The sequence below is a fragment of the Acanthisitta chloris genome, unplaced genomic scaffold, assembly GCF_000695815.1.
Source record: "Acanthisitta chloris isolate BGI_N310 unplaced genomic scaffold, ASM69581v1 scaffold2768, whole genome shotgun sequence".
Lineage (NCBI taxonomy): Eukaryota > Metazoa > Chordata > Aves > Passeriformes > Acanthisittidae > Acanthisitta > Acanthisitta chloris.
This window is the reverse complement of record NW_008688511.1, coordinates 94,995-107,253: the sequence shown is the minus strand read 5'-3', so window position 1 is coordinate 107,253 and position 12,259 is coordinate 94,995. Positions and strand designations below refer to the sequence as shown.

General features: G+C 38.4%; 1 protein-coding gene across 1 annotated transcript in view; it reads left to right on the top strand.

Annotated features, from left to right (window-relative positions):
• Nucleotides 1–12,259, top strand: part of VAV3 (vav 3 guanine nucleotide exchange factor) — a 98,553-nt gene that overhangs the window by 36,226 nt on the left and 50,068 nt on the right. Inside the window, exons 16-17 of the mRNA XM_009081029.1 lie at nt 1,783–1,883; nt 11,294–11,316. Coding sequence (XP_009079277.1) covers nt 1,783–1,883; nt 11,294–11,316 — 124 coding nt within the window. The remainder of the gene's footprint in view (nt 1–1,782; nt 1,884–11,293; nt 11,317–12,259) is intronic.

The following is a 12,259-nucleotide window of genomic DNA, read 5'->3' as shown; positions in this document are numbered from 1 at the left end:
CTGTTAAAAGCTCAAAATCTCAAGATGCTCCTCATTTATCATAAGACTGCTTTGTCATGATTCTTTTGTGAGATATATTTTATTTAACACACAAGTTGTCATGTAAGAGGAAAGAGCAAGCATTTTGTAGAGTTCTGACTCCTTTGGATGTTCCATGGAGCCCAGTCCTGTAAGCCACCAGTCACAAGAATAGATGGAATATTTTTTTCTGAAAGTCAGGTGATGATGATGCTCATAAATGTTTGCTATGGGGGGTTTGCTTTGTGAGAGAGCAAATATCTGTGAGGCGTTAACAGGTATTTCTGAACCAGATATGTAGACAAATGGAAGACAGATATTGCAAAGCTAGGTAAGAAATAGTAGCAGACAGCTAATGCATTAATGAACAAAGATTTGTAAGGCTAGCTTAAGCTAAGAAACTCTGAAATGCTCTCATGCTTGTATATGTGTCATTTCTCCATTCATTTTTTGAGCTGTCTTTTAGGACCTCTAGGATGAAATGTCCAGTGGTATAGAGGAATGTATTGAACTGAAATTCCATAGTGTAAGTTGCAGGTGCAAAAGCTTTGTAAATTTTGGCCAGTTCAGGTGTATGTAACAGGTTGCCCGGAGAAGTTGCATCCCTGGAAGTGTTTGAGGCCAGGGTGGATGGGGCTTTGAGCATCCTGGTCTCATGGAAGGTGTCCTCACCCATGGCAGGGGGATTGGAACTAGGTAATATTTAAGGTCCCTTTCAACTCAAACTATTCTATGATTCTGTGTTGCATATTGTTGATATTCTGAAATATGTAGCCTCTGCATTTTATCAAGGGGAGTTGAGTATGGGTAGTGCTTTTGTTAAGCACAGGCATGGAAGAATATAACTTCAGGTATGTTTCTCCCTGTCATAGATTTTACTTTTTTTTCTTTAGCACCCTTTTTTCCTGAACAGTTATGCTGACCTGGATTTTCAGTGTGCTTTTTTGTTTCTTCTAAGATTTTTTTTTTTTCCTGCTCAATGCAATAAGGTCTAAGTGGCCATGAAGAATGGTGCAGACATTCTCAACTTAGACAGGAGGGCTGATTTCTGAATTTGAAGCAGTATAGTTGAGTTATTGTGTCTGTTTCTGCACTAACTTAGCTGCTGTTGCTGAGAAACAGCTGTCTTACATTCAGGACACAGCCAGCATGATGCTGCATTGTTCTCCATACACATGCCAATTTGCACGAAGATAGCTTGGGTATCCCCAAGTGCTACATTGTGGTATATAGACATTTAGAGTAATTAGCAGCTCTGAATATTAATTGAAGTATAGCACAATACCTTTTTTTTTTTAAATTAGCAGATTTAAAGTCAAGAATATATGCAATATTGCCTATAAACTCCTTAATGCTGATATACATATTCAAGCTTACACCTCTCTTGAAATGTTTCTTCCTCTTTATGGTGTCTAGGCAAATTCCCATGGAGATGAAATGAAGCATAGATCTGTAGTAGGATAGATACACAATGGTATGATTTCAAGTGTACTATGCCACAGTCGTTTTGGATTAAATTGAAATGGAGATTGTTGTTCTACCAGTAGTCCAGAAGAACTATCTGGTTGTGAGTTTTAAATGGCTAGTGGTGACAAAAAGTGGATGAGCTGCTTGTTTGTCAGTTGTCACTTTTTCTCAAGCCTTTAAGGACTGTCATTATGCAGAATAGCAAATGACTTCTAATACCTTCTGCCATGTCGCTGATGTCCTTTATGTGTGGAATTTATCACCTCTAATGTATCACTACCTAATTTTATTTTACAGGGGAACATTTTATCAAGGCTATTTATGTTCTAAGTGTGGAGCTGGAGCACACAAAGAATGTTTAGGAAGACTAGACAATTGTGGCAGAGCTAATTCAGGTGGTAAGTCATTTTTATTGTGAGAATACCATTTTTAATTAGGACATAAAACTTGCTAGATATAATTAAGGTTTAATTTACCTCTAATTTGTGTTTATTGTAACATGCATACTTGTGAAACTACCATTTATAAGCACAATTAGAATTGCATTTAGGATTCATAGGGATTTTTATTGCTACTAAATTGAAATGTTCAAAAGCAGGAGAGAACTGTTACAGGTCAAACCCAATTTCTTTGTCAATGTCGTATACAACAAGGAATTGCTCTCGTTTCAATTGTATACTACTCATATGTAACACCTACTGTATAGCACATCATCTATCATCCTTGTGATTCTCCCTTTTCTATGTCAATTTTCATATTTTCCTCTCAGTTCCTAAAGCTGTTTGTCTGTGTTGCCTCAGCTTCCTCTTTCATCTCTTTGGTTTCCATGGTTTCTGTCCACTCACAATATTCACAAAAAGGTGATTGATGGCTCTCTACTTTACACATCTAAGGATTTTTTTTTCCCCTTTTTTATTTAATTGATTCCTGTACTCTCTGAGTTTCTTGCCTGGCTGTTGTCACTTCGCTCTTCCCCTGTTGAGCTGCTCTTTGGGACCTTAAGGTCTCTTTAGACTTCAACTGCCATTTGGCCTCTCTCAAATGACTCCAGAAATGTGACATACTCCACTTCTGCTGAGTATTGTACCTGTAAATCTTCCTGATATTTTCTGAATCTCCACTACTAATGTTAAATGTTAGCTCTCTTCATTGTCCTGGCCTTCCCTTCTGTAGGTAGTCACGTAATTGTGCCGTTTTTTGACTCTTCCCTCTCTCCAGATTCTTAACAGTTCTTTCTTCTTTCTAGAGATGAGTTTGAATTGCTGTTGTTTGAATGTGCTTGAAAGAGAAAAGCTACTGAACACATGATGATTTCTGTAAAGTGGAGTTGTATATGTTGGGGATATCTCTAATTATTTGTCCTTGTGACTTGTCTTTTCAGAATTATTTCATAATAGCTTGTGAAGTGCCTCATGTTTCACATACATCACATAAGCTACTGCAACCTCTTCCATTGGGTTATTTTGGTTTTGACATTAGTATCTACAATCTTTGAAAGGAACAACAAGCTAGAGTCAAAATCTTGAAACAGCAGCTTAGCAAAGAGCATTGGGTGAAGTCATCATGTAATTCAAGCAGTGGGAGAGAGTGCAACAGCATTTTGCAATGTTGTGTAAGCTTGTTTCTGTTCTTGTCCTTGTTTGCATTACTTTCTGACTTCTGCTTGGCTTTTGACTCACTCTATTTGCCTGCCTCATTCTTTCCTGAAATCATCAGGATGGGAGGTACTGACTTTTGCTGCAGTCAGTGAAGTTTTTTTTCCCCTCAGCTGATTTTTCTGTGTTGGAGATCTTCCATGCTGTCCTCCAAGTCTGGACTCTGTTTAGTCTTTTGTAGATCTGAAAACCATATAAGCAATCACTTGAAATCCTTTTTGGAGCACAAGTTTTTCACAGAACCTCCGACAGATATTCTAAAGAAAATAAGTACTTAAAATTCTATTAGAAATGGAATATATTAATATTAAAATACAGAATATATATTATAATATTAAGAACAGAGAGAGCAGGAGGCTTTGCCTGAAGAAGGCACAGGCACAACCAGCCTAGGAATCACACACCAGCAGGCCCTGATGCACAGCTTAGAACTATTTGTTTGCAAAAATTTGTTGACTTAATTATTTTTACTTTTATTTGAATTCCTTTTAGAAACATTTATAGGGTAAAGTACCCAATTTGCTGTTTCTAAAGTTAGGCACTAATTTATTTGAAAGGCCTGAGAATTGCTGGGGAGGAATGAGTCTGTTTTCACTTTCTGAAAGGAGAGAATACAATCATCAGCTCTTGGAAGTAATAGTGTAAGCTCTAAACCTTGTCCTGATTTATATGTGGGTGCCTTCCTCACAGGGACCTCTGACAACAAAAGGCTTCAGGAGGTATTTCCCTGGCACAAGATGGCTGTAATTATTCCCTTTTGGTTATAACATCAATTAGAGTTTTTTCACTTCATTGTGGAAGCTTGTAGTTGAAGCTGTTACAGCTTATGACTAGGCACAGTTTACTGCTAGATCAATGAAGAAAATCACTCAGGCAATGCTCAGCCAAGAGCCTGTGGTGTCCCCTAGGAAAGCAGCAGGGAATACAGGGGGGAAAAAGCCAAGAACTGGGATGGCTTATTTTGCCCAAATCACAGTGAAGAGAACCACATGAAAGGAGTTGTGAAATAAATCTGCACAGATCCACCTGATTGAGGAAACTGTTGATGCACAGGGAAATATCCATGGCAGATTTGGTGTTCCTTGGATCCTGAGGTTGCTCCTGTAAATAGATTCAGTGCACTGGGACATGTACTGTTGACCATTTGCTCCTGAGGCAGTAGGAGAGTTCTGTGTAGGTGAGGACTTCTGTAGCGCTATTATTTGGCCTTTCCTAGGAAAATTAGGAAGAATTTCTTTACATAAAGGGTGATGAGACATTGGAAGGGGCTGCTCAAGGAGGTGGTGGAGTAACTGTCCCTGGAGGTGTTTAAGGAAAGATTGGACATATTAGTGCTATGGTAGTGGTAGGTCATAGGTTGGACTTGATGATCCTCACAGGTCTTTCCTACCTTAATGGTCCTGTGATTCTGTGAGTGTTTTAAATCAATTGAATTTAAATTAGTGGAGTGGAATACCAAACACACATTGTTCTTCACAAGTGAACAGTATTCTGTAGTATGAACCATCCCTACTTCAACTTTTTCCTTTGTTTTGCATCTTCTCTTTTAATCACTTTTGTAGTTTTTATTTTAATTGGATAGCTGGCACCCCAGGAGGCAAGAGCTTGTCTTTCTATTGCTCTGTAAATATCTGTGGCTGCATATGGTGCAATATGTATTAGTAAGAATGACCATAAATGCCTAGGTAACAAAAGGTCTGATTTCTTACAATTTTCCTACATACTTAAATAATGCTGGGTACTTGCTAAAGAGAACAAAATAATAGGAAAAAACATCACATTTCTCCTTCTTTGTGAGTGAAATAAATTAGAATTTTAAAACTTCAAAGGAGCAGAATGTTACTTTGGATTTTATTTCAAATCATTGTCCTGATGTTTGTAAAATGATACTATAAGAAGTCATTCTTTAGAAGCAAATGGATTGTTAAAATACTGTTTTGTTACGTGTTTTGCTTGCATCCAAGTGTTCTGCGTGCTGTTCTCTCTTCAGACTCCAGTTTCTCTATTCATTCTGTCCTTTCTTATATGCAGAGGCTCCCAGACTCCTGTAGCCCTAGTACAAGATGGGAGAGTTGTGGATCTTCCACCTGCTCATCAGGCAGAATGGCAGGAGGTGCGAAGCTGTGCCTTCCTTATAGCCTGCTCTGAGAGTAGATCAGAGCTGCAGTAGCTAACTCTAAATTACAGTTGTTGCCATCCTTCCCCCTTGCTTTATCAAACTATGAGAATGGAAGGTACAAAGGGTTTTGCTTAGTTTGCTGGAGGTGTGTCATCTCTCCACCTGATAAAGGGATTTCAGCCAATGAGCAGGAAGGCAAGTTCTCATAGTCTTCTCTGCTGTTTTCTGCTTTTACTCTTTATTTGCTTTTCAAAGAATCAAGTGTTGACTGAGCAGTGCTGCCCATTCATAATGTGCAATAGAGTAAGGAAAGGTTTAACAAGGAGCTTTACCAGTTCCTGCTTCCCTGTGTGGTCCAGAAAGAGACTCTGAAATATTGGTTAGTGCAACTTGAGTATGAATTATTTTCCAGAGGAATGTTTTAACTATTTCAGGGAGAAATGAGACCTCCTGTAAGTTACCTGCCATTACCTGAAATGTTATTAAAGCAATGCAGACACAAATACATAATGCAAAATTCAGTATTTTTACTGAATTTTGCAGAAAAAGTATGCTCTACGAGCACAAAATTCTAACACGAATTTAATTTAGAATACTTTGCTTTTGAAGACTCTAGAGAAATTAATTCATGATAAATGTAATTTCTTTTAGTGGTGTCATTTGCTGCTCCTGTGGGAAATTAACAAAGGTGGCCTGGGAGTGCTATTAGATAAGAAATTGTGGAGCATAGCTGAAATGCTTCTGCAGTAGCAAAATGCCTGGAACATTTGTCATATTGCTATGTGTGTTTTTTCGTTTGTTTCTTTGTTTCTATGGGACTATTATAGCCTTCTTCACAGGGTATAATGGACAGGGAAAACAACCATCCTTTTGGGAAACTGGACATTATCATTCCCCAGGCATATGGTATTAGTTATGGCCACAGACATGGAATCTCTCTCTCTCTCTTTGATCCTGTTAAATTTTATTTCTATCCTTTTTGGTGTTTGAAGAGTTTTTCTGTCTTGTTAATGCTTTTGCATAGCTTCCCTGTTTGGAAATATGTAACTATATTTCAGAAGTGTTGGAACAGTGAGTTTTCTATGCAACATGCGACTTATTTTTTGTGAGAAGACTCAATGGAAGTCTTGACTGAATGCTTCTCTATGATAAATTATTTAATAGCTTCTCATGACTATTCTCTGAACTGAATAGTCTTAAATTTTTTTATTATCTTTTCAGAAGTGGAATTTTTTCCATGCTTCAAATAATTTTCATTCCCATTCTGTAGACCACTTCTACTTCTAGGAGTCTATTTGAAAAGAGGTGATTGGAGTTCAAAACACTGCAGTGGGACTATACCATTAGATTTCTTAAAGGCATTTGAATTTTCCTCAACATTTTCTGGTTTGGTACAGTTTAAGATTCTGTTTTTCTTATGGACCCCTGAGCATAAGGGTGTTTTTGCTAGCCTTTCTGAAATGATGCTTAGAACCTCCCTGAGTGGATTAAATCTTTTTGTATTTCATTCCCAGTCACAGACAGATATCCCAAGGCAGATAAAACCTTTTGAATGACAAAATTATTAAGTGTCAGATTTAGATGATACACTTGTGAGAGAAACATTGACAAAATCTGAAGATAAATTGCTGTGTTCTCATGCTATGCCTTATATGCAAACATATGCCAGCTCTTCAGATGTTTTGCTTCAAAGAAGGCCAGTTCAGCAGAGTGTAGAAATTGTAATGATAAAAGATTGTGGAGTTAATCAGTTGAATTAATAAATAGAACAAAATGTCTGCATTTACCCCTTGGGTTTTCTTGGTTGCTGTTCTTGCCCTCGTTGCTGTAAATCTGCAGTGCTGGTTGAAGTCCTCTGTGCTTGTTTTTGCCATTACCGATTTAACCTACCCTTCCCCTCCCCCAAATGCTGTCCTGTATGTGTTTATTTTACCTTTCTTGCCCTATAATTTAATCTTTCTGTGAGGTGAAGTCAGCCATGCCCTTTTTCTTTTTTGTTCACTAACCTTCTGATAAACTCCTTTGAGTCTGATTGCAGTCTTAAACCCAAGACTGTATGAAATCCTTAAACGCAAGGATTACAAAAATGGATGCACATATTTCCCTGACAGGCCAGTTATAAGGGCATATGGTGTTCTTTTTTCTGGTGGCTGAGGTCTCCTCTTCCCTTGCTACCTCTTTTGGCTTATCAACCTTGTTCCTGTCTCATATTTCATGGCACAGGACAATTTCACTTATTTGTTGATGCTCTGGCACTGGTTGGAAGGGTTTATATTTGGGAATGGTTGAGGGAGGCCTTTGATAAGCATGAGTAAGACACACCTTGGCACTGGTTGGAAGGGTTTATATTTGGAAATGGTTGAGTGAGGCCTTTGATAAACAAGCATGAGCAAGACACACCTGTAGTAGACAAAGGGAGAAGCTGTATCCCTCATTATTCCCACTTCCATTGTACAGTTTATTCTGTACCCCTTGCAGTTCTTCAGAGGCCTCAGGATCGATAAAACAGTATCACTCTACCCAGAATATTGCAGAACTCCAGTCTGTTCCCTAGTCTAAAGCAGCAGAATTAACAATTCTTTTCTGTTTCCAGATTGGAATTTTTCCAAGTCCATCTAATTATATTGAATTAAGTATTCTCAGGCAAATGTCTGCTGGTTCCACAGACTATTGAATATTTCAATTAGAGAAACCTCCAATAATGGTTGTACAATCTGAAAATGTTTTGAATATTTCAAATATAGTGCCAAACCCACAGAATTTTTCTCTTTATATTGCGTCTCTCAGGGAATGTTAGAGGCATGTCTCATCAGGTCATAAATGGATTAGAAAAACATTAACTGGTCATTTTAGAGTAAATTTTAGTTAACTTAGGCATGATTTCTTTCTCCTTCAGATAATGCCATTTGTAAAAGTACTGCATTTCCTTAAGTGTAAAATAAGTTTCTTCAACTGCATGATGGACTTGAAAGAAAATGTTGCCATATGAATGGGTTTAGAGTTGCTTTCATATGGTAGTGTGTATGCCCAATAAAATACGGTCCATGCTGTTTATGTAATAATTGCTTGCTACAGCACATTGGAAAAGCACTTGGTCTTGACATCCAAAAAGAAACAGCAGCTTTCACTGTGTACGTTTTGCTGACTTGATCAATAGTTGCAAAGTTGCTGGCTCTGCTCCAAACCTCCTACGTCAACCAAACTGACAAGCAAATGCTCAAATCACGGAAAGTTCAATGGGGTTATGCCACCTTTTTTTTTTTTTTTTTTTTTTTTTTTAAAGACTGCAACAAAGGTTGAGCTGTATTTTTTAACCATCCTTGCTCAACCTGAACAAAAGTCACTTATGGGGTTTGATATTTTTCAGGGTCTTACACTATGGTACATCTAGGTCACATTTCTAATTTTGTTCTGATTTTGCAATGCCTGGCTAAATGACTGGAAAGGAACAGGTAGTCCCACAGCTGCTTCCAAGTGACTGACTTTATAGTCCCTGCATTTTAAATATTGTGAGTTTTCTTTTAAAATAAAAAGGTAAGTAGTTTATTACAGATCCTTTTTATTTACTCTCCATTTACTTAGTGTGTAAATCCAGCTGCTCTGTTGTATCCCTGAGGAGCAGCTTATTCTCATTTTCTGATCTGCACTCCTGCACTTATTGTGGCCAGCTGCTGCTCTCCTTGCTTCTGTAGTAAAATGTAATTATCAAAATGTGACCCAATGGTAACATGGCCTCAGTGAATAAACAAAAAACCACCCCAAATTGTGCTGAACTATGTCAGTAAAGTAACTGGATGTCAGAACTGAGGACTCAGTCGATAATTTCATTGGCACATTGGTGATGGGCAGGAACTTGAATTCAAGTTGTCATGTGTGAAATAGCTGCTGGTGGATATACTCAGACATTAAATTTTTTAAAAAATAGAAATAAGAGTTTTCTTGCTCCTGTGTAATGTTTGGAATAGAGGGGTCTCATGAGGAAATGATTCACATAATTCAATATAGAATATTCTGAAATACAGGAATATTTAAACTGTAATGAGATAACAAGACAAGAATAAGCCTCATGTTTTCAATAGGCTTTATGTGAAAGTACAGATACTGGATATTTGTTCTGTTAGGTAATGAAGTCACAAATGGCATTTTGGTTCATCTGTGATGGCAAAGTTTTGGATTTTGTGATTGATCAAAATCCCCCCAGCTCTTTTTAAATGAAATTTATTTACATGAGTTATCAGGAGTACTAATTACCTTCCTATATAGCAATTTCTTTTGTCCACTTATTCAGTTATTGAAAGTTAATCACATAGTTTGAAAATTATTTATTATGGAAAGTTTTGGGATGCTCTGGGCACCACATGGAATTAACTCATCTAGTTGGGTTTGGGAAATTTCCTAGATAAAACTAATATTCAGGAGCAACCTTTAAAAATCAGATTCATTCATTCCCATTGGAGAATAGAATGACATTTCCATTTCAACTTTTCGATAAAAGATCTGCTGAAATAAATATTTGCCTTAAAAAAACAAAAATCAAGAAACCCCCCAAGTCTGGATTTAAAGTCTTGGTCTCCTTTGCAAGGATTTACTTATATGTCTCTCCTTCATTTCAAGTTATTCATAATGCTGAGCTCAAGCATTCAAAAAGGTAATTTTATTCAGATTTTGGCAAAAATTCTGAAAGGCGTATCATATTGCAAAATACCCAAATTACAGTGAATTTCAGCAGCACTTAGGCAACTAATTCCCTCAGTCTCCTTAGAAAACCTCAGCAGTGTATCTGCATCTCTGCCTATGGGAGGGCTTATTTTTCTTCTCTTTGCTCACTATACAAATGCAAGTTAATACTTTTGGAAAGGTTATAATCATAAGAGTGTTTTCTGTAGATGACAAGCTGAGGTGTGTTTGGAGCACTGTGTGAGAGTGAAGTGGTGGCTGAAGGTGTACGTGAGGAGCTCTCTGCCAGCAGTAGAGAGGCTGTGTCTCTGTGGCCCAGCCCAGCGTCTGCAGTTGCTGTGCTTGGTCTCAGCATGCCTTATCTTTGCATAAAGTGTTAGAAAGCCAGAGATTCTGTTTTCCCACACTTAACTGTTTATTGTAGTCTTTTTTTAGCAGACTAAAATCTACTTGCAGCTAAAACTTATTAGTTGATTTAGTGGGAATCTGCCTTCCTGTTTAGAATATGTAATATATTCTATTCTTTAGTGTAATAGTACAAGTTTTCAAGTGTTCTGAAGTGCATAAAGACCAGGCACGTGCAGTTTGTGCTTTGCCTCAGCAGCTTGTGTAGTGCTAGAAAATGCACACGGGTAAATGCAGCTGTGTGTGCTTTGGTAATGCACTGACTCAAAATACAGAGTACACCCAAATACCTGTTATCAGATGAGGCACTCAAAGGACATGTAAAAAAAACAATTCCCTTTTTGTCTTTCGTGGTGTGTGTGTGCTGAAGTGTTACTGTCTCTATGCAGTCCTTCTGATCTCCCGCATGATTTAATTTTTTCCTAAGTTTTAAGTAGTACCATAAACTTTATAGAAAAGAAGGCAAATAAACCACCAACGGCTTCAGCCTGTGATACATTAATGCAATGCTGAATCAAACTAAGACATGAAATCCTTAGAAGCTAAAGGCATATATCTTATTTTAATACATGTTGCTACACTGTGAAAAGACATAGGCAAGCAAAGGTGTAAACTCGCAGTGAAGAACTTGTAGCTTTGAATTTGGAATGAGTCAATATTTATCGAGTATTTTTGCAGTGTTCTAGAAGTTGGTAAGGTGTAGTGTCCCAGCCTGCTGGAGCGTGCTGCATACCCTGCAGCAGGAGGCTGCCCCAGCACAGGGCGCAGCCAGGCAGGGCCAATGAGAGCAGCAGGGTTTGCACAACAGGACCTGTGGGGCGGCTGCAGGTACCTGGTAGCTAAAGAAAGCAGCAGAGTTTTCTGTAATGCCACACAGCACAGACTGAGATTGCTTTACAAAAGGTGTGCACTTTGCAACCACCAATAATGCCAATTTTTACTTATGTTTCAGAGCACGGGAACGTGAAACATGAGGTAAGGGTTTGTTTTCTTTTGCATGTTTGTTTTTGCATTGCCTTTGTTTTGTTGGTGACATAAGAGCTCCTTATTACTTTGTGTGTGTGCTGTTGGAGGAGGTATGTTTTTCTTCTGGGTTTAGCAACAGATTTCTTTAGAGTGCTGCAGAAGTTGTCTAAGCAGCAAGGTACTAATGATTAAATATGAATACATGTTTTTCAAAACGTGAGTTAAACTCGTGGTGGTATGACTTAGTGCTGAGCATCCTGGAAGTGGTGGAGATGTTTATTTTAAGCTACAGGTAAGAAAATATAAATTGCTTCACAACTGATGGCTAAATCCTTACTGTTCCTAGACAGAATCTGGCAGTACAGTTAAAAAGTATTGGTTTTTTCTCTCTGCCATGCCAGTCTGTGGGGCAATGAAGGATTGGCAGGGCAGTGTTTGTCTCTGCATGTGATAAGATTATACCTGTGGAGCTATCCAGTGGTTATGGAGTTTATGTAAGCCAAAGGGAATGCTAACGTGGAACCTGAACGCTGCAAGCCGCCCTGGCTTATTTTCTCACCAGCTCCTGTTGCCTTTCCACTGTTGTACAGGAGGGCATGGCAGCTGGGTTTGGTCTGCCACTTCTGACAAAGAGAGGCAGTGCTTCAAACCTAGAGCATAACAGTTGTTAGCATCTATTCTAGATCAGAATTTTATGGTAATTTAAGTGCTTAAATAATGTGTTGGTTATGAGCAGCATGTAAGCATGTATGTTTCTTCTCTCTATAAGCCTGGGTGTGTTTGGTGCTGTCACTAACATGGGTAATGGAAGGATGTCATTGCACAGTTGTGTGCAGGGCTGACCACATCTGTCCTCTCTGATGTCCCTGTGACCCCAGATGGTGGTGGGGCTGGGTGAGGGCAGCCCTGCACACTCTGGGGCTGTGGGCCCCAGGCAGGCTCTGACTTTTGG